Below are 22,349 nucleotides of genomic sequence, written 5' to 3' on the forward strand. Positions count from 1 at the left end.
AAATCTCGATTGGCCGCTGCATTTTATTTTTCCGCGCAAACCGCCCCCTTCCGAAGCGTGGCCCCCAAGATGAGAAAGTGGGCGTTCGAAAATGAGAACGGCTTTCCGATGATGCAAGCAATGAAGGAGTCAACCTCGCTGACTGGTTAAGTCGCTGACTGGAGGGCATCGACTTAAGGCGATCCAAAAAAAGAACAAACACACACAAAGCGGGAGAGGCTGGGAAGATCTCTGTCACGTACAGTGAAGCTCACGTCCAGTCGTGTCAGTCGGGACCGTGACTGACGCGACTCCCGCAAAATCGGAGCTGCAAGTTTGTATACGTCGTATAAAATCCGATTTAATCGATAATCTACACTGCGCTTGTGTAATCCACTGGAGCCCCGGAAGGAGGGAGCGGATAAAATTTAGATGGACTTAAGGTGGTTATAGGATTTCTGAAGCTCACTGGACAGTGCTCTTTGGCCTCCTGAATAAGGTGCAAACTCACTATAAATCGACCCATTGGGGTTATTACAAAACTTTAACATTTCCTGCATCTTTTTTGGTAAACGTTTGGTTGCGATATGACTCAAAACTGCTGATTATTATAACGCATCGTCTTAGACATAATATTTATCTGATTTTCAAAAGATGCTAATCGATGCTTCTTCTCTTCAGAGAGCTGAGAGAAATGAGTCAGACAACTTTTCCAGAGTTCGACTGTGTGCTCGGCAAATCTGACTTGTGCAAGTTAAAAAGGTCAGTTTGTTTGTCCTTTCCTAAGAAGATGCCGTAAGGCACTTTCTAACCCCCATTGAACCGAGCTCCCGGTTGCCTGTTCTGTCCTAAAAATTGCCCCCGTCTGCAACCATAAAACCTTGCTCTCCTGCTCTGTTCGCTGCAGCCTAAAATATTGTGTTTGGTTTACTTTTTTTTCTCTCAATCCCATTTAAAATGTGTCACATCTCACTAAGGCCTGCTCTCAAGCCGCCTTCTCTCAAGACTCTCAAGCCTTCAGCCTCTCTGCCCCCACCCTTTGGACCTCCATCCCACATTCCCTTCACCTCGCTGCATCTCTTGCCTCCTTCAAGGCATGTCTGAAGACCTCCTTGTCAACCACCCAGCACCTTGGGGCGTCCTCCCGATGTGGAAGGCGCAATACAAACGTAATTTTTTATTGCACCGCATTAGCCAAAGTTTTCAGGTTCAGGAAATTATCTCTGAAATAAAAGTGCCGGATTTCTGTCAACTTATACAGTAAAACTCGCAAAAAGTCCGATCTGTATAATTGCCCTAAATCGTACATCTGCCCAAGTCCGGTTCAAGAATTTATATCCTATCCAAGTTTGACCTTAAAAAATAATAGTTTGGTCACTCAATCTATGACTGTTTCTGAGACACCGATGTGTGTAATTGGCTTCCGTCTTTCGCCCACAAAATATACAATCAATTCACTTTACACTGTATTCTGTGAAGCACTTTGAGACGTCTCGAAGATGTGATAAGGCGCTGTATCAAATGCAACGATTATTATTATTATTAACTCATAACTCATGCATAAGTCGTACTAAGCGTAGGGTCCCAAACTGATACGACTTATGTGAGGTTTGCTATCTAAGACTTTTTGTCTCTCCTGACACAAGAGACCTGACTCAACAAAAAGGAAGTACATTAAAAAGAATCATTCTCATGGGGTTAGAGGTGAAATGAGGTCAAGATGCTGGAATTTTCTCAGTCTTCACAAAATGCTAACATTGGTGGAAAATAAAATACTTTGTCATGTCAGTGTCAAGTGCTCCCGAGTCAAGATAAGCACAATCAAGCTAACAGGAAATCTCCTCGATCTCAGCAATAAACCTTAGCACCTCCGCCAAAACCTCAGATCGACACATCACCCAAACATAGCCACACTAGCTGTTCTGTAACACTCTGGATACCAACAGGCTCAGTTGCTAGCACTCTTACTTACCTCTGGATTAGTATGTTGGGAAGTTCGAGCCACCACATCGGGGACCTTGAGCTCAGTCTAATAATAATAATAATTCTTGCATTTGATACAGCGCCTTATCACGTCTTCGAGACGTCTCAAAGCCCTTCACAGGATACGCTGTACAGTGGATTGACTGTACATTTTGTTGGCGAAATGAGGCAGCCGATCGCGCACAGCAGGGTCCCCACGAACAGCCGTGGATTGAGTGATCATATTATTATTTTTGAAAAAAAATATTTCGAAGGGCTTATTACCCAAGGAAAAGCGATCCGCCAATAGACTAGCAACCGGGTTCCACAGCTTGTCACTCCAATGCAGAGCTTTGATGGTGGGGTGGGAGGGCAATGAGGTATTCAAACCGAGGTCCTGTTCTGCGTCTGTTTAGGTTAAGGATAAAATGGTGCTATTGGAAAAGAGAAAGGCGTTTCTCAGTGTTTTGCCCAACAGTCCAGATAGAATCGGTCATTCGCTTCCCGGCTTTTTGTGGGACGTCGCTGTGCGCAAACTCTCTGCAAAATACACAGCGACTACGCTTACAGTAAAACCCTGTGAAGAGCTTTGAGATGTTGGGAGGGAGAGAGAGAGAGAAAGAGAGAATTTCAGCATATGGTTCCCAATGGATTTGAACACTGCAGTAAGAGTAAAGTGTGTTAACTCGCTATCTGGTTCACCATCCAACTTCCATTAAAAAAATGAGAATCGTGCCTCAGCAAACAAACGATACTTCTCCGAAAGACTGCCTGACACATTTCTCAAACCAATTCAGCTTTGGTAAATGAAACAGAATTTTTTTGGGGTGGGGGGGGGGTTCAGCCGGGTGTCTGACACATGCGGAAACCCATCACTGTTGCCTACGAGTCTCTAAACCAAACTGAGATTTCCACCCATCCCACCTGCACACGGAAATCCCAGAGGTAGATTGTTGGAAAGGAATGCGCTCTATTTCTCTCTCTCTCTCCCTCTCTCTCTCGTTCCCTGGAGGGACGCCTCCTGCTTATACCGAATTCCCGCAAGTATTAGGCGCAGGTTGGCGAGAGCCAAGGCTTGGGGGAGCCCAGAGTGTGCTGTGCGCTCGTTGGGGTCACCGTGGGAGTCTAACCAGCTAAGCTTGCCACTGAGAGCGCTGGCTGGCAGGCTTTCCCGCTGCCTGTCCAGCTAGGACCACCCTCCCCGTTACATGCCTGACATACGTGAAACAAAACTTTGTGAAAACCCACCTTGAACTTTCCTACACTACGTGCCGCTGGTGAATGTGACACTTGTTCTAGCCGCCAGGCAACATGTGACTGTTGCTCAAAAGCTGATCCTGACAGAAGATTAACCATCAGTGATATTCATCACTTCTCTGAGAATTTACATTCGTAGCATTTGCCATTTCCTGTCCCTTGACTTCATCCATCTCACGGATTGGTCCGAAATTGGACGCCAAAAAAAAGATGACATGACCCAATCGATGGTGGGATTTTTCAGTGTGTTTCTGAGTGCGATGTCCAGCTACCTACGTCCTTTCGATGACCTTATTTTCATTCTCAGACCCACTATCCTTGAATTTCGGACATGGAAGGAAAATCCTTTTCATAAATTTTAAACACAGGCTCAAGCCTCCTTCGTTCTTTGGGGAGAAATGTCCCAGAGTGGCCAAACTTTACTCGGTGCTAGGTGTCCAAATCTTGGGATTTTATCCAGTTCCCCTCTCTGTAACTGTTCTAATGACTTGAATATATTCGTGGCTTTTGACATTTTTAGCGGTATTTTCCCTTCCTTCATTCACCGCTCTGAGCTTGGGTGCGCTCTGGGGTCGATTCCCGGGATGGGGGCGAAACCTTAGGCAAGTTACCTCACTCCACAAACCTCTGTTAAACTAGCAGTAACTAGGAACCCAGTTAGTTGATTGACCGGTTGATTTCTGTGGGTAATACCCCTTGAAAAATATAATTATTTGGTCATGACTGTTTGTGGAACCCCACTGGGCACAATTGGCTGCCGTGTTTCGCCCACAAAATACACAGTAAATGCACTTTACAGTTTACCCTGTGAAGTGCTTTGAGCGTCTCAACGATGTGGTAAGTCACTATATCAAATGTAAGGATTATTATTATTATTAGAGCAAATGTAAGGGAGAATCCTAGGAGGCTCATGGCATCGGAGGTTTGCTTTAATGCACCACTAACTGAACTTAAATTTGGTGAATTTACGAGATGAAATGGAAAACCTTTTACGTCTAAAAAGGTTGCAGCTTCAGCTAACAGGTTAGGACGGCAGCATCTGAAATGTTGTTTCTGAATGTTTTATTTAACCACTAATTAATTTTAATGAGAACTAGTACTGAGCGGGCACTTTAATACCCCTCTTACTGGTCGTGTTTCCCCCAGTGGAGATTAATGGTTGGTGTCCTGAAATTCGTCTCATTTGGGACAAACACACTCAATTATCAGTGATGAGTGTCTCGAGAGTCATAGAAATTAAAGCATTTGCACTTAAAAGTCGAAGCTAAATCTCAACATGGGTCTGAAATAAACCGAAGTCCACAGTAATAAAAAAACCTGTGTCATATATAACAGACCACGGGATAGTCATTTAGGAGGCTATTTCGTTACTATTTCGATTCGCCCACAAAATATAAAGTCAATTTACTTTACGGTATATCCCGTGAAGCGCTTTGAGACGTCTCAGCAACGTAATGAGGCGCTGTATCAAGTGAAAGTGTTATTATTATTGCTACTCGCGAAGATAATTCCGGCCATCAAAATCATCGTCTGCTGTGCTGTGTTACGGCTGTTTGTGGGACCTCGCTGCGCCCAAATAGCCCGCTGCGTTCGCCTACAGTTCTCATCACTGCGCTTTATAGCGAAACCCGTGAAGTGCTTGGAGATGTCTCGACAGCGCAATATCAAACGTGGGGACTTTGGAAAACGCGCTGTATCACATCATCACACCGATAACCTTGGAACGAGCCATCGAACTGAAAGCATCCCATTACGGATCTTTACAACAACAACAACAACAAGATTCCACTTATAGAGCGCCTTTCACGTCAGGAGGACGTCCCAAGGCGCTTTACTGGGTCATAGTGTGGCAATACTTACCCACACCCCACCCCCGCGATTCCCTTAATTATGAGTAATATGCAGCAAAACAACATGCATTGAAACAAGCAATAATGGTGACACAGCATTTCCTTCACACACGCAACACACACAACACACGCAAAACACACATGACCAGCACTTGTCAGACCTGCATCTCGTTATAATAATCCTTGCATTTAATGCAGCGCCTTATCACATCGGTGAGACGTCTCTAAGCGCCTCACAGAATGTACTGTAAAGAGAAGTGACTGTGTATTTTGTGGGTGAGACCCGCGATTGCGCACAGCAACGTCCCCACAAACAGTCGTGGATTGAAGTGACCAAATTATTATTATTACTTGTTTTTTAAAGGGTTTATTATCCCCCGAAAAGCGAGCCACCATTTGACTAACAAGCGGGTTCCCACTTACTGCTTGGTAAACAGAGGCGTGTGGAGTAAGGAAACTTGGCTAAGGTTTCGCTCTGCCCGGGAATCGAACCGGGGTCCTGTCACTCGCGAGGCGAGTGCTCTAACCGCTAACGCTACAGGACTCCACGTTATAACACAAGCTGGTCAGAGCGGATCAATGCATTCTTTGCTACTCACTGATCCAGTGCTTTGTAATAAATATCAAGGTCTCTGTTGGCCAGTTCGGTTGTTCTAATGGTGATCATCATTTCTCTGAACTTCTCCTCGGCGTCTTTGTACTGCTGCTCTTTCAGCTCCTTCCTGAACCGAAGAATCTCCTCCTCGAATCCTTTCTGGCGTCCGTGAGCCAGGCTGCGATTGTCCTTCAGCTGTTCCAGTTTCTCGTCCAACTGTCTACGTTCACTGGTTGCCAGAGAGAGAGCGAGAGAGGGAGATAAAGAGAGAGAGAAAGAGAATGAGAGAGTGAGAGAGAGAGCGAGAGAGACAAAAAAAGGAAAAAAAAACACCAATATTATAACTAGGAATTCATCAATGACACCAAAGTAAAACAACAACTTGCATTTATAATAATCATAAATAATCCTTGCATATGATATAACGCCTTATCACGTCATTGAGACGTCTCAAAAGTGCTTCACAGAATATACTGTAAAGTATACTGGGCAAAAGATGGCGAAAGATGGCAGCCAGTTGCGTACAGCAACGACCCACAAACAGTCATGGATTGAGTAACCAAATTATTATTATTATTAAATTATTTATGTCTGAAGGGATTATTACCCCCGGAAAAGCGATCCACCGACCAGTCTCCTGCTTACTGCTGGGTAAACAGAGGCGTGTGGTGTAAGAAACCGTTTAAGTAACGTTTTACCCTGCCTGGGAATCGCTCTCCGCTTCTTATTTTAAGATAGAATCATTCATTGGGTATCAGATTATCTGCATTATTGAAACCGCGGGTAACCGTGCGCATTCAACAGGAAATCGAGACCGATGAGAATCCTTGGCAGGGTCTGACTCAACACACTTAGGGCAATATTGAGGTGGCAAGGTTCATTCAGATTTGGAAACGAATATCGACGGCTTGTCATCTGAATCGCAGCATTTGGACTTCAGTAAATCAATGCGAGTGATTCAATTCCCAGAGAGAGGAGACAGAACCACAGAGGCTGGAAACAGCAGCCCGCCTTTCACGTCGGGAGGACGTCCCGAGGGGCTGGACAGTCAGGGATTGGGACCCGAGCTGGGGGTTGGGATCAGGGAGCGGGTGGAGGGTTAGGGGTAGGAGGGTGACTGATTGTTGGAGGGCGACTGGCTCGGTTGAAGAGGAGGGTCTTGAAGGAGGAAAGGGAGACAAGAGAGGTGAAGGGGCTGCGGGTTTGAGTTCCAAAGGGTGAGGGCAGAGAGGGTGGTGGGGCGGGCTGGACTGTGGTGCTGGGGGGGGGGAATGTGGAGCAGGACGGAGCCTGCTGAGCGGAGAGAGCGGACAGGTCGATATGGGAAACAAGACTTGGGAACAACCTTAGCTTCACATGGTTCTTACTTTTTCAGTTGCATCACTTGCATCTCTCCAATCTGCTGCAGTAGATCCTGCCTTTTGGCCTCCACACCTCTCAGCTCTTCCACTCGTTTCCGCAAGGTCAGATTATCCTGCAACCACCTCTCCTCAAGCTTGAAAGAGAAAAGAACTAAATCTACACCTGGACCCAAGCACCTTTCGCTGACGGTCGCTTCCTCGCAGTGTCTGAATAATAATAATAATAATAATCCTGGCATTTGACACAGTGCCTTATCACGTCTTCGAGACGTCTCAAAGCGCTTCATAGGATACGCTGCAAAGTGAATTGGCTGTGTATTTTGTGGGCCAAACCCCGCAAACAGTTCGTGAATCGAGTGAACAATTTATATATGTAGAGCTACTACAGGGGGAGTGAGAGTCAAAGGGGTGTCTGGGTCAATCACAAGGGATGAAATGAATTTGCGTCACCTCGATCCACTCTTAAGTTCACAGTCAATTATAGGTGGGGGGTAGGTGACCGGAAGAGGAAAAGAAAGACGGGGAAGGAGGGGGCGAGGAGATGGAGGGATCGAGGAGAAGAGGATGGAGTTTCTCTGTGAACGTAGAGCATTCATTCTCCTTCTCCAGCTGAAGAGGGTAAGGAGATGAGGCAGTGGAGCTGAAAGGACATCTTGCTCTGAGAGCTAGTGCTGACATCTTCGCTACAGACTTCTGTGACTCTCCAATTGAGATCATGGATCGTTTGGATCATAGCGCCCATGTACTGATGGTTTCCTCTACACTGGATCAATAGGAATGGTTCGAAACTTGCTCAAGATTTTTTTTTTGGGGTGGGAGGGCAGTTGCAAAGACACTGTGTCGCCTTCTGGTGCTGCCAAATCAGTATTTTTGTAATCAAAAAAAACATACAGTGTCATAAGGAAACTCTTCTTCCTTATCAGTGAAATCTGCTGTGTGCAGTCACACAGACAGTGAATCTTCAAAAGTCCCATCAATCCACTTACTGAAAGTGAAGCTCAGCACTAGTTTAATTTCCACTACAGCAATGGTTAAAAAATAACTACCATTTTCTCTGAGATAAGGTGCTATCACAAACAGAGGTGCGCGCGCGCACGCGCACACACACACACACATCCTGAAATGGATGAATACATTTTCTGAATTTTGATAAGAGGAAGCATTGCTTTCTCGGGTCACTTAGGTAGACGTTTGCTGAATTTTGTTTTAACTTATTTTTCCTGTTTGTCAAAAGGCATCATTGCATTTTTGCCCACACTGAAACACACAGTCACTGCACTTTACGGGATATCTTGTGTGTGTGTGTGTGTGTGTGTGTGAAGAGCCTTGGTATGTCCACCCGACGTGTAAGCAACGATTAATATTATTATTATTGGATAATGCGCTAATGTGCTCGTCAGATCTCTAGGTCTTTTTGTTTTTAAAAGAAAGATTAACTCCCCCCCCCCCCCCACCCACCACCCTCCAAAAAAAAAAAAAGCCCAAATTTACCATTTGCAAATGCCTCAAATGACTTCTGTTGGTTTGGAAAACCGAAGCAAAGCATTGGAAGGACATCATAGTTAAAAACAGTTCTGTTAAAAACAGAACATTTCACAAGATTAGAGTAGGTGACAACTGAAAGCACTTACATGGCAACCTTTTCGCTAAAATAGGCAATTGCAACCTTGACTGTTTTGGTGGTGCTCACACCCACTTGGGGCTATTGAGACGCTGGATTTTCCCCTTTACATGCCTTCTGAGTAACGGCTCATTGCCCCATCTGCAACTCATTGTTCCCTATGACGTTAATGAGACGGAGATCATCGCTTTCCTCAATCTTCCCTTCCTCAATCTTTCTGGATTTAGAATCCTAATCACAGAATCGCACGGAAGGAGGCCATTCGGCCCACGGTACCTGTGTCAGCTCTGTGAAAGAGCTACCCAATCAGTCCCACTTCCCTGCTCTTTCCCCCCGTAGCCCTGCAAATGTTTTCAAACTCAACAAATTTCCTTTTTAGTCCCTTCGACACCCTGCTTTACAGTCACTGGATTTTTCATTCACAACGTCTCAGAAATAACCATTTAGTTGGCCAGAACACCAGAAATATAGCAGTTGTTACCAGCCGTCAACTGTGATGCTTCACTTCCAACAGTGTCGCTTATTGCATCGAGACTGGCTCCGCACAGCCTCTTGCCTCCTGCATAAAACCCTGTATGATAGCTCTTAGAACATAAGAATTTGCTGGACGAAAGAAGACCGAGATCCATCCAGTTCGTCTTCCCCCATCGCTGGCACACGCCACGTCCAAACTATATACTGTGTCCCGATATATTATTTCAATATTATATAGAAATACGTTCCTGTATTATTTCCTAAAAGGAAATCTAGTTAGCTTTTGAAAGAATCGACACTTTGTGATTCCACCATCTCCCCAGGGAGCCTCTCCCATACATTTTTGTCACTCGCTCACTGAAATAGTGTTTGCACCAGAGAACCAAACATGGCCAACAGACATTCCTTACTTTCTGCGTATCGATGTCCTTCCGGAAAGCCTCGATGTCCCTCTGAATCTTCTCTCGCTGCTTTTCCACCTCGTTTAGTTGGGTGACCGTTTCTTGAAGCTCGGACTCCTTTTGCTATTTTTAACATGAAAAAAAAAATGCCCACAAAATCACAATGAAGGGAACGGGTCCGTGTTTCGGTTTCCCAACCGTCGGTTCAAAGAGTTTTCGGCGCGCTTCGAAATTCCTTCCGGGCCTTAGCGCTGGGAAGCGTTTAGGTCTTACAACTTCATTTGGAAGTTCTTGAAAAGAAACCGGCTTTGAATTTGGCTCGAATTCCAACCGTCTTAAGTTTTAAGACCAAAATGTGTTGACAGGCTCAGACTAGGTGGAATACCGAAGGCCCGGGTTCCTACCTCTTTGAATTCATCTTTTTTTTCCTGGATGTAGCGTTGAATTTCTTTGGCGAACCAATCGATGTTTTTGACTTTTTCTTTCACGTCATTTATCTGCAGAAGAGACGACCCACCGAGAGTTATTGTTTGATGAGGAAAAGCAAACGGATCCAAGGATTCTTTTGCAAAGCTGCGAAACAACATTACAAAAGAAACAACGGACCAACTCTATAGATCGACACAGCACAGAAACAGGACACTTGGCCCAACTAGTCCTTGCTGGGGTTTATACCCCACTCAAGCCTCTATCCCTCTCCTATTCCCCTCTATTCCCTTCTCCCTCCTGTAACAGTGGACTCCTTCTATGCTGTAAACTTTCTGTGCTTCTCTAAAGCAGTGGAGACCAACCGGCGGCCCGCGGGCCGGAGGTGGCCCACGTGAGCGTCAAGAAGCCCAATTTCACCCTCCCTCCCACCCCCCCCGAACATTGAGACTAAGCTAAGGCCGTGTTCGATCGGTAGTGTGCTTCCAATTTCTCTTGATTGAATATTTCTTGATTCATGGCACAAACCGATGATGAAAATGTATTTTACTGGCCAGCCAGAAAGGTTGGCCACCACTACTCTAAACCCACGGGGCCTGAGCCTGGGAGAGCTGGGATTTTCTGGTTGGAATGAGAGCACAGCGCGTATTCGTTGGGTTTGACCTTCTCTTGAATCTCCTTGCAGCTCGCGGTCTTCTTCTCCATCAGATCCAGCTTTTCTTTCAGTAGTTTTTCCAAAGCTGCGGCCAGAGGAGACAGCTGTTCCTTGGCTTCCTGAAAACCGGAACGGAAACAGTCTGTTGATCAACGGACGGACTATTCCCTCTAACTCTCGGCCGAGAGGTTGGCAACACTCTGGCTCAGAAGCTTGTGGGCACGAATGCCCCAAATATCACTAAATAAAACAATAATTTGGTCAAATCGATCCACGGCTACGCTTGTGGGACACTCACTGCTATGCGCGAATGGCTGCCGTGTTTCGCCCACAAGACACGCAGTCGATCCAATAACAACGACAACAACTCGCATATATATCGCGCCCGCCCCCTCACGCAGGACAGCGTCCTGGAGCGCTCGACAATGGCGGAGCGCCGCGTCCAGCCGCGGGGAGGAGCTGACTGTAGGCCCGGTCGAAGAGGACGGCTTCAAGACGCTATCCGAAGATGGGGAAGGAAGGGGATGGCGATACGGGGGGGGGGGGGGGGCAGGGAATAAAGGAAGAGCGTTCTGGAGTTTCGGAGCGTAGCGGCTGACGGTGGAACGGAGGGCACGAGGGACAAGGCCGGAGCCAGCCGGGCGGAGGCAGCGGGCAGGGGAGCGAGCAGGTCATTCCCTGGCCTCGGGCCAACATACGCGTATATCTCTGTGGAGGGACTCGATCTCGGTGGCCAGCTCCACGCTCTGCTCCTCCAGCTGTTGCCGCCGCTGCATGTTGCTGGCGATCTGCAGCTTCTCAGCTCGCACCTCGTTCAGGCTGCTCTTCAGCGACTGGATCAGCTCCTGCTGGTCTTGGATCAGCTTCCGTTTCAGCTCCACCCGGCTCGAGACTGCCACGAGAATAACCACACCACGAGGCGTTACGGTCAAGTGCGGGGACGGTCATCACTCTTAACGGTAAAACTCCCGTGAGCGTAATCGTCCCGAGTCACGTACCTGGGACGCTGCTGCTGTGTAACAGCTGCCACGTTTGGCCCACAAAATATAGTCAGTTCACTTGACAGCATATCCTGTGAAACGCTTTGAGACGTCTCAACGAGGAGGCACTATATCAAAGGCGAGGATTATTAGGATTATCTGCCCAAATCCCACTGAATTTCCTGTAATTTATGGGAGTTTCACAGGAACTCATACTTTGCGTAAGTCCCACCTCTAGAGGTCTCCTCTCGACCTTCTCTGTTGTAGGGAGAACAGAACCAGAGAACTTCGGTCTCTCCTCCCAGGTGGCTGGGTCCTGTGAGATCTGCTCTTACCAGTCGGGAGCCCTCACCTGTCTCGAGCTTATGTTGCATCTCCTGTTTCTCCTGGTTGACTTGCTGCATAGTGCGGCTCACATCGACTCCCTGGAGCTTGGCTGCCTGCTGAGCGATCTTACGCTCTACGTCCCTCAGCTCCATCTGATTATTTGGTGTCAAAAGAAACCGATAATAAGCACAGGCCCCGACGCAGACTGGAACCCTGACACCCCCTCTCCCAACACGCCTGAGGATGCAGCAGCAGTGGGCAACACAATTAATTCGGAATTATATCGATCTATTTTATGGAACTATAAATGGATTTATTTCAAAAACACGACACTGAGTCGATGAGCGTCTCAAAATAACACACTGGGATTAATCCCCACCACGAGCACCGGTTTTCTAATTAATTAATTAATTTATTATTCAGTATTTGATGCCGCGCATTATTATGTCATGTCGTTGAGACGCCTCAAAGCGCTTCACAGAATAGACTGTAAAGTGAATTAGACTGTATATTTTGTGGCAGAAATCCTTTACATTTCTAACGTATTCAGTGTCTAAGCGCTCCGAGACCCCACGGGGCCTGAGGGGCACTGTATACAGGCAAGTTGTTGTTGTTGTTGTTGTAAAGTAAAGGGCGGATGACTTGAAGTGACTTGCATTGGATGAGTTCCCGAGTCCAAACAGAATGAGGGAGGTGGAACCTGCGAATGACTGAGTGAGACGGTGTTGGATTGTATGGTTTCTCACAGTACGTGTTAAGTTAGCTCCCTCTCTTGGACGTTCTCAGCAATTCACTCGAACGTCTTCTTGAACCCCAAATCGTGTCAGCGTTAATCACTCCAAACAAAACATTGACATGATCGGTTTGGGATGAAGAAGGCTCTTTGATCTCGTCCTTGTGGAACGCCCAGCCTGAAGTTCTCCCATCAGAGCACCGAGCTGCTTGTTAAATGAGTCCCAGTGTCCTGGCCTCCACTGCCCTTCCTGGCAATACCATCCAGGTGTTAAGTCCCCTCTTGGTAAAGAAAAACTTCCTGGTGTCTATCCTGAAATTGCCCCCTTGCAACGCTAAACCAGTGTACACTTGTTCTATTGTCTCGGTGCATGTTACGGTCTGGAATGCACTGCCTGAAAGGAAGTGGTGGAACTGGATTTGATAGTGGGTTTTAAAAGGGAATTGGATTGGTCCTTGAAAAGGAAAAATGTGCAGGGCGAAGGGGTAAGAGCGGGGCGAGTGGGACTAGTCAGTAGCTCTTTCAAAGAGCCGGCACAGGCACAATGGGCCGAATGGCCTCTTTCTGTACTGTAGGATTCTCTGATTCGAACTCACATTTCGGATCATCCAGAATTTGGCAACTTGTCGGGTTTTCGGTGGCTTCTTAAAACAAACGTACGGGGAAAAAAAACGGCTTCAAAACGATGACTGCGCTTAATCTAACAAATTCCAGAGGCTCCAGGATGCTACAATCCGGATGGAATTTCGCCCCGAAAGATTTCCACACAGTTGGGAAAAAAAATGATAATAATTTGGTCACTCAATCCACGACTGGTTGTGGGACGCTGCTGTGCGCAATTGGCTGCTGGGCTTCGCCCACAAACTATACGATCAGTTTACTTCACAAGTATATTCTGTGAAGCGCTCTGAGACGCCTTGACGACGCGATAAGACGCTATATCAGGTGCAATGATCATTATTATTATGATTATTATAAAGCGGTTTGTGCTGGGGTTACCTGATACCTATCCATGAGCGAGATGTCTTGTAGACACTGTTTGGCCGAGCCTTCCTCAGATATGAAGGCGGCCTGAAGTGTCTCCTGCTCTTCCACGTCGCACTTCAGACGCTGAATGTCGCGAATGATGTTCTGCAGCTTGTTCCGCAGCTCAGGCAGGTCCCTTTCATTCAGCTCGGTCACTGTTTCCCTGCGGAGCAAGAAACCCGACAGGTCACTTTACATTAAGGGTTACATAAGAGCGCAGGGCGAACATACAACCACATAAATAATCCTTGCCATTTGGTGTAGCGCCTTTCACGTCAGGAACGACTTCCCAAAAGGGTTTCATTTCCGTGGCTTATTGTGAAGTGTAGTGACTGTGTATTTTGTTGGCAAACGCGGCAGCCCAATTTGCCCACAGCAACGTCTCACAAACAGCCACGAGATGAACGACCAATTGTTTTTTTTTGGGGGTGGGGGGGAGGGATTTCAAATCGGGTCATGGGATCATTAACATTTACCTGACCAGGCAGACGTGATCTCGGTTTAAACTCCTTCATCCCCACTGTCAAACTGGCTGAGTTGTGATAACTCAGCTAAACTGTCGATCAGACCTGGGCTGTGGTTTTGTTCCACGCCGAGCAGTGACGTTTACCAACTGGAGGAACAGCCAATGGAGGAGCGAGCAACACTGCCCTGAATCGGCGCCTGCAGCTTTTGGGGTGAAAGGATCCCTCTAGCGGTCATTTTACTGCACGGCAGGAAGCAGAGCTACACGCTGGGACGAAAGTCACCTTACTGATCTGCCCGCGCGAAATCTCTCGCCATCTAATCTCGAGAAAAAGCTCGCACGCACACTGAATGTTACTTTAATGTTTAAGTCCGGGTTCCCACCGGTAGTTTGTTAAACATCGACAATTAATCTTGACAGCAAACTCAAATCCCGTGGGAACACAGCACGCAAACAGGGGCCCCGGGGAAACGGAACCAAACGGATAACCATCGTAATCCTTGCATTTGATATAGCTGCCGTATCAAGTTGTGGGTTCGAGACGCCTCAAAGCGCTTCGCGGCATGTACCGTAAAGTGGAGCGACTGTGTGTTTTGTGGGCGAAACGCGGCAGCCCATTGCGCACAGCGGCGTCCCCCACAAACAGTCGTGGATCGGGCGGCCAAATTATTATGATAAGTCTTTCGGAGAGCCAGCGAAGGCACGGGAGGAGTATAGCCTTCCTCCCTGCGCCGTAAATGTCCGCGGCTTTTGGGCCAAACCAATCTCCGCACAACAACGATCTGCATTTATTTATACAGCGCCTTGTACCTGACTGGCTTCAGTCCCATCATCTCGTCCCGACGTTTCTCCCTCCTCTTCAGCTCGGACTCAGTCGCCTTCAGTTTATCGGGAACGAGACGGAGCTTTGACTGCAAGTCGTTGACGATGTCTTGCAACTCCGCCTCGGAAGGGAAGATGCGCTGGCAGACCGGGCAGCAGGGCTCGTTGTCCTCCGTCAGTTGGCTGATGAACTGCGTGTACACAGCGGTGGCTCCCGAGAGCATGGCTTGGCACAGGGAAGAAACGCACAAAACCCCCAAATCAGTGACGTTCGCACGTGTGAGCACATGGTCTATTGAGTCTCATAGCTCAGTGGTTTGAGCGCTCGCCTTGCAAGCGAGAGGACCCAGTGTTCCCGGGCGAATCAGGGCGAAACCTTAGGCAAGTTTCCTTACTCCGCACACACTGCCTAGTAGCATGAACCCGGTTGTTAAGTCGATTGGCAGATCGCTTTCCGGGGGGGGGGCAATAATAATCAGCTGCCGCATTTCGCCCACGAAATACTCAGTCGTTTCACTTGACAGTCTATTCTGTGAAGCGCTTGGAGAACGCGATAAGTCGTTACATCAAATGCGGAAGGTTTTGCCCGCACAGCGAGCAGTCTTAGGTAACGGGGCATCGAGGAACGTCTGGGAAACACCAGGCCACTGGCTAACCGCGCTGGCATAAACCATTCCCCCCCAGAAAGCGCTCCGCCAATCGACGGACAACTTACTTGCTACTAGGTAAACACTGGCATGCGGAATAGGGAAGGACGCTTACCTACGTTAGGCGAGTCGAGGCGAGCTCACTAACCACCACCCTCCCGAGTGGGATTCCCTATTAATATCAATAACAATACGTCAACTCATCTCTTGCCTATGCTGCAGGAACTTAGCCAATTGTTTCAGCCAAGAACAAAAGGAATGACTCGAGCTGAGACACGAATCCCTCTGAAGGTTCTGGGCAGAGCGGACACATCTGAATAAGATCTCTAACAGTAAACTCCTGATAACTCGACCTGCTCCAACTTGTCACTACCACTTAAGTCATGCTACGGCCAATATCCCGACCGCATTTCTGTGTGTGTTTATCCCAACTATTCCCAAGTATGCCCAACTTGCCACTCCTGGTAACTCGTCACTCCTGGTAACTCGTCACTGAGCCCTTTTCCCTTGGAGCGATGAGATATTAGTGGTTTACGGTATTACGAAGTTCACCTAAAAATTAAATGGTTGCAAACCTCCACCGGACAAGCACGAGTGAGCATTGAACACAAAACAAAATACACCGACTGTGGAAAGAAGGGTACTTAGGAGGAGACAAAAGAATAAAAAACATTTGACAAACTTTCTTTTCAAGAATCCTATCGCTTTCAATAATAATAATAATAATCCTGGCATTTGATATAGGGTCTTATCACGTATTCGAGACGTCTCAAAGCGCTTCACAGGATACAATATAAAGTGGATTGACTGTATGTTTTGTGGGCAAAACGTGACAGCCAATTGCGGACAGCAGCGTCCCACAAACAGGGGGTGGATCCGGTAAACAAATTATTATTTTTTTTAGGAAAAGGTTATTACCGCCAATCGACTAACAACTGGGTTCCTACTTACTGCTGGGTAAACAGCGTCTTGTGTGTGGAATAAGGAAACGTGCCTAAGGTTTCGCCCCACCCGGGAATCGAACCCAGATCCTCTCACTTGCGAGGCGAGGGCTCTAACCAATACCTTACAGGACTCCACGGCTTTTGCTGGAAACGCTCCCCCCACCAACCCCAAACACACACACACAGACACACCTCTCTGCTTTGACGTCTTGTCGATATCGTCCTGGAGTTTGTACAGATCGCTTTCAAAGTCTTGGCCTCCGCACACTTCGAAAAGCTTCTCTTCGTACTGAGCCAACTGTTGCTCCTTCTTCTTGAGCTCAGCGCTGGTGTGATTCTTGTTCTGCTCTGCTGAAGCCAAGTCCTTGCTAAAAGTTCCAGAAAAAGAATCAGAGAGTGAGTTGTTATGACTGTGCTTTCAAAAGTGCTATAGGTGCTTGAAAAGGAAAAAAACTGGGACTACTTGGGCAGCTCTTTCAAAGTGCCGCCACAGACACGATGGGCCGAATGGTCTCCTTCTGTGTTGTAGGACTCTACGACTCTATCAAAGTAATTTGAGTTCACTGTGAGGCTTGAAAACTTTATTTTAGAAATTATTAAAGGAGAAACAGCGTTGCCAAAGCACAAATTTCCATTTTCTTTCAGCACAGACAACGTCCGGTCAGTTGGATCTCTGTCACCCGCGAAATAAGAATAATAACTTGCATTTTAGTTCATGTAAAATGAATTTGTTTTGCTCAACTCTGTGTTTCTTATCGACTCTCACACAGCGAGTCATCAATAGCATGAGAGCATCAAGCCGTTTCTTAAGAGTCCAGTGTCCTATCCTCCACCCATCCCTGTAATCTGTCCCATCCGTCAACTGTCCTCAGTGTGAAGCAAGATGACGTAGGAGGAGAAAGTTTTTTTTCTTTCCCTTCCCCGTCACATCCCGTCTTCCATCGGCCTTCGATTTGGATGGGAAACTAACCTTTGCTCGGGTGGAAACGTTTAGAAACACACTCCATTTCTCTGAGTTACGTCAGAAAAACGCAGCAGAAAGTTACCCGGCAAGTACAGTTCCCAACCACAGTCGTTGCACTATTTTATTTGCTGCTTCACCGCATTGCACCAGTCGGTACCCCCATCAACAAGATGTGAAACAGGTATTAAAATAAAATAGTCATTCTTGCTCCCCTTCTCTCCCCCTCCACCTGGCCCAATTCCGGTAACAAATTTCAGAATAAAACATGCGAATGCTCAATCTTCACTCCATCTTTGCAACTCAGTAATCTCCGTTTGCTCTAGTGCCACTCTTGTGGTCGCACGTCTTATGTGCTCAAAACATCTTTCTGTTTCTCACCTGATAACAAGACTTACATGGTGCACACACAGAGCTTGCATAAGAGCTTCCATTCCATAACTAACATTGGGGCAAACCCCCTCAAACTGTCTCGGCGACCTTACAAAGAAAGCCCCTTTTCCCTTCTCTGGTGTGCCAGTCATTTGGTTGTTTCATAGGGTGAGAGCCAACCGGTTAGATGCAGGAGAAGGATTTTCATTGGGGTTGGCGGGGGCGCGGGCGGGTGGTGGGGGTGGGGGGGTTGGGTGGGGGGTGTTGGTGAGATTTGGTTGAGATTTCGAGATCTAATTCTGAATGTTAAATTCAGTCGCGACTTTGAAGCCGGTTGTTTGCAACTCAGTAATCTCTGTTTGCGGACGATACCGTGCTGCAGTATGTTCTGTGAAGCGTTTTGAGGCGGCTCAACGACGTGATAAGGCGCTGTATCAAATGCAAGGATTTTCTTACTCGTACTGTTACTATAAAAAGCAACTCACCTGCTCCGAAAGTAGGGCTCCGTTTAGGAATTTGCCCAAAGTTCTCCACGCTCTTAAAATCCAAATAAGTACAAGTGTATGGAAATACAAATGGAAGTGCTTTGACGTTATATGAGTTCTATATCAAATCCAAGGATCGTGTATTATTGTTACACTATAAACTTGGAGGAGGTAGTATGACTGACTGTTGCAGATACTCATTAAACACTCACGATAGCGTAATGTAATGTAAACCAACAAACTGTCTAATGACCTCTCTGGTGTGCAAATCATTTGGTTGTTTCATAGAGAAGAGAGCCAACCAGTTAGATGCAGTAGAAGGGATTTTCATTGGGGCTGGAAGGGGGAGATGGGGGGTGGGCGGGAAGGGGTGGGGTGAGAGAGAGTAATTCTGCACTTACGTCATCTTAGTCAGTTTCTCTCTGGAGCTGTTGATCTCATTGGCTTTGGTGTGAATCCAATCCTCCAGCTGCTTCTTGTTGGGGAAATGTCCCAACAGAGCCACCAACTCGTCATTGTGTCGGGACTTTATCTTCCTGATCTGCTCCTCTTTGTTTGCCTGGAGCAACAACGTCTCCGTTATTTAAGCTCCAAGCGGGACATCGCAAGATCACAAGACGGGTTCGGGTGAAGAACTTCCGGAACACTCAACCACCTCCCAACTACTGCACCAAACTGCTTGTTGAATGAATGCAGTGTCCTGGCCTCACCCACCTTTCCTGACACCCTGCTCCAGTCTTTTGATTCCCCTCTGAGGAAAGAACTACCTCCTGCAGCTGTGAACCCACATGTCAGAACTTCAGCTCCTGATCTTGGTCGACGCTCCAATGCAGGAACAGGACACTGCAGGGACCTGGGCCCCTCAGACACACACACTGGAGTCCTTGAGCTTCGGCTCTTCACAGCCACACAGACTCTTTGCGGAAAGTTTTGTGAAGCGCTTTTACGTTATAAACCTTGCATCAAACCTTGCGAGGATTATTTATTATCGTTACAGTTAGAAGAAAAAAGGCCAATACCGTAACCACGGAGGCAGTATAAGTGACTGTCCTTCGGGGGATAGTTTATTTCCTATTCCCCTCCCGCCCGCCGCCCCCCGTCCTCCCGACGTGAAAGGAACACTCTATATAAACGTACGTTGCATAACAATGTGATGTGTTGCAGAGCAGCCTCAACCCTTACCTTGTCTTTCTTCGATACCTCCATCTCAGTTCGCGTTACGGTGTGGAAGGATAGCGTCTCCATTTCCTGATCCAGTTTGCGAAGGGACCGGTCGAGCTCTCCTTTCTCCTTCTGCAGAGCCGTCACCTCCGCCCTCAGACCCTCCACGTTGCTGTCGGCCTCCGCTCGCTCCAGTTCCCGCTCCTGAGGAGAGTAACCGACCAAAGAGGCCGCGATGAAGAGCTATAACGACACCTGAAAGGAACAGCTAACAGGCGAGCTGTTCGAGGCTTGGTTCAGTTGCCTTAGTAACTCTGTGGGCTCCGGGTCAGAAGGATGTGGGTTCAAAACCCCACATCTGGGACTTTGACCTCACAGTCTAGGGCTCGCACTCCAGGCACTACTTCTATAATCTTCTGTAAGCAATAATAATAAATCGGTCACTTCAACCCACGGCTGTTTGCGGGGACGCTGATGCTGTGCACGATTGCCCCCCCCACCCCCCACCCCCACCACCCTCGCCCCCGCCCGCCCCATCACCTGGGCAAGCTTTCGGCCATTCTGCACGTGCTCTCTCTGGATCTCCACCACCCACGGAGTCCCTCTGCCTCCCTCTCTGCCTTCAAAACCCGCCTTCAGACCTGTCCCTCTGGACGTGCTTTCAGCCACCTTCTCCCCCTCCACACCCTCCGCCTGCCCCCAGCTCAGGATCCAAGTTAAGATATGCGCGAAGCCCCTTCGAGACATCCTCCCAACGAGAAAGTCGTTGATGATCGATCTTTCACAGAGAGTAGTGGAAACCTAGAACTCTCTCTCTCTCCCTCCCTCCCCCAAAAGGCATTTTCAAGCCCGAGGTGGAATAATGTTTGTCAGGTCAAGGCTATCAAGGGAGACGGGGCAAAGGCGGGTAATTGGAGCGGAGCCACGATCTAACAGAATGGTGCAACAGGCTTGCGGGGCTGAATGGCCTCCCTCCTGTTCCTATGCAAATTGTTGGCGACGGGACAGTGGGAGAAGCTAAGGCAGTCGTTTCCACGCCGAGTGACCTCCGGAACGGTTCACACGGCTGGTAAGACAGGTGACCGCAGTCAGCAGGGAATGCTCTGCTTTCAGTTGAACACTGAGAATGACTCAATCGAGCAAGTGAGGGAAACGGGCTTGAGGCACGAAGCTGATGATGCAACAACTGGTAGAGCTGCCAACTGGCTTGACACCTGATAAGGGTTCACTCCATTCTCAAACCTTCCGTCTTGTTCCTCTACAGTCGCGTGAAAATAAAGATCTTATCAGGTTGCCTTTTCTTTTTCTGTGTGTGCGCGCGTGCGTGTGTGTGTGTGTGCGCGCGCGTGAGAAACATTACATCTTTCTTCTTCGCTCAGGCCGAGGAAAGGGGGAGAGAGGAAAATCAAATGAGTTCGGCTGCCGCAAAGGCAATGTGGCCGCAGCTCGACAGGAAACGCGGTGAAGGGCGTTGAGACGTCCACCCCCGATGTGTCAGATGCAAGGGATTATTATTATTATCTTCATTATTATTACTATTAACAGCAGATAGAGAGTTTCAGCTGGTTAAGAGAGCGTGGAAGGGTTGGAGGGGAAAGCACCATGGTGGAACTCAATTGCGATATTCTTACGATCGATCAGCAGAGAAACCCGTGGAGATCGCACTGTTGTTCCCCGACGCCCACTAGTGCCGCCATCATCAACATCACCCCCAACTCGCGCTCTATTTCGCTTGCGTTCGAACAGCGCCCTTCGCGAGGGATGGTTCCCCGGACCGGCTATGTAAGCGCAAAGCCCAAAGCACAAAGGGGACCAGAGGGAGCGCGGGGTGCGAGCCTTTCGCACGTCCCTGTGCGTTTTTCCACCCTCCCAGTTCGCGTCCGGGCGGCGAAATGTCCTGCTTGTGCGTGGGAACCCTGACAAGTTGAAACAGCCTTCAGCTTGTGGTCGTGAGCACTTTTGACTCATTCTGTTCGGGAAACCTGATCGCTCACTGTGCATTTCAAAGAACTGTGGCCAGACATTTTCACGCTGTTATTTATAACTACTCAGTGATGACAGTGATGTCGCTGCGAGATCGTAGACGTCGCTACGCTCCTGCCAACTGGCTGGTGTTACGCAGAGACTCCAAAGAGGAGGGAGAAATAACAAATTGGTCTCTCGATCCACGACTGTTTGTGGGGGGACGCTACCGTGCGCAATTGGCTGCCGCGTTTCGCCCGCAAAGTACAGTCGCTCCACTTTACAGCGTATCCGGTGAAGCGCTTGGAGACGTCTCGAAGACGTGACGAGGCGCTGTATCAAATGCGAGGATTATTATGATTATTACTAGAAAGTGTTCCTCAACTGCGGCCCATTTTCCGAATACACTATTTCCTCTCTTGCTCCCCCCCCACTCCTCCCATCCCCCCATCTCTCTCTCTCTTTCTCTTTTCCTCTCCCCGCCGCTCCTCTCAAGTCCTTTCCTCTCTCTCAAATCTCCTGCTGACTTACGGCCTTCTTCAGCTCTTGATCGAGCTCCTGCAGTCTATCCGAAGATCCTTCCAGCTGCTGAAGATCTACGTTCACGCTGTTGAGCTCCAACTGTTTCTTGCGGTGGATATCTAGCTTGAGGTCAATGGTTCTCTCCAGTCCCGTCTTCTTGTCTCTGACCTTGTCGATCTGCCGTTGTTTGGCTGCGTCTTTTTCCGTGAATTCGTTCTGCGAGACCAAACGAAGACCCCAAAACAAAGTGAGAGTGTGTGAGAGGAGGAGAGAGAGAGAGAGAGAGAGAGAGATGAGTTTAGAGAGAAGGGAAGAGGGAAGGATAAAGAGAGGAGAGAGAAAGAAAGAAAGACAGAGAGC

General features: G+C 48.0%; 1 protein-coding gene across 1 annotated transcript in view; it reads right to left on the minus strand.

Moving 5' to 3' along the window:
- The window catches only part of rad50 (RAD50 homolog, double strand break repair protein), a 37,685-nt gene that overhangs the window by 4,551 nt on the left and 10,785 nt on the right, over positions 1-22,349 (minus strand). Inside the window, exons 9-21 of the mRNA XM_007901978.2 lie at positions 21,999-22,205; positions 19,527-19,709; positions 18,746-18,903; positions 16,719-16,894; positions 14,924-15,161; positions 13,621-13,810; positions 11,914-12,040; positions 11,280-11,473; positions 10,590-10,700; positions 9,905-9,997; positions 9,510-9,623; positions 7,011-7,138; positions 5,648-5,872 (exon numbers count right to left, since the gene is read on the minus strand). Of these exons, the coding sequence (XP_007900169.1) occupies positions 5,648-5,872; positions 7,011-7,138; positions 9,510-9,623; positions 9,905-9,997; positions 10,590-10,700; positions 11,280-11,473; positions 11,914-12,040; positions 13,621-13,810; positions 14,924-15,161; positions 16,719-16,894; positions 18,746-18,903; positions 19,527-19,709; positions 21,999-22,205 (2,144 nt within the window). The remainder of the gene's footprint in view (positions 1-5,647; positions 5,873-7,010; positions 7,139-9,509; positions 9,624-9,904; positions 9,998-10,589; positions 10,701-11,279; positions 11,474-11,913; positions 12,041-13,620; positions 13,811-14,923; positions 15,162-16,718; positions 16,895-18,745; positions 18,904-19,526; positions 19,710-21,998; positions 22,206-22,349) is intronic.

This window comes from Callorhinchus milii, unplaced genomic scaffold, assembly GCF_018977255.1.
Source record: "Callorhinchus milii isolate IMCB2004 unplaced genomic scaffold, IMCB_Cmil_1.0 Scaffold13, whole genome shotgun sequence".
NCBI lineage: Eukaryota > Metazoa > Chordata > Chondrichthyes > Chimaeriformes > Callorhinchidae > Callorhinchus > Callorhinchus milii.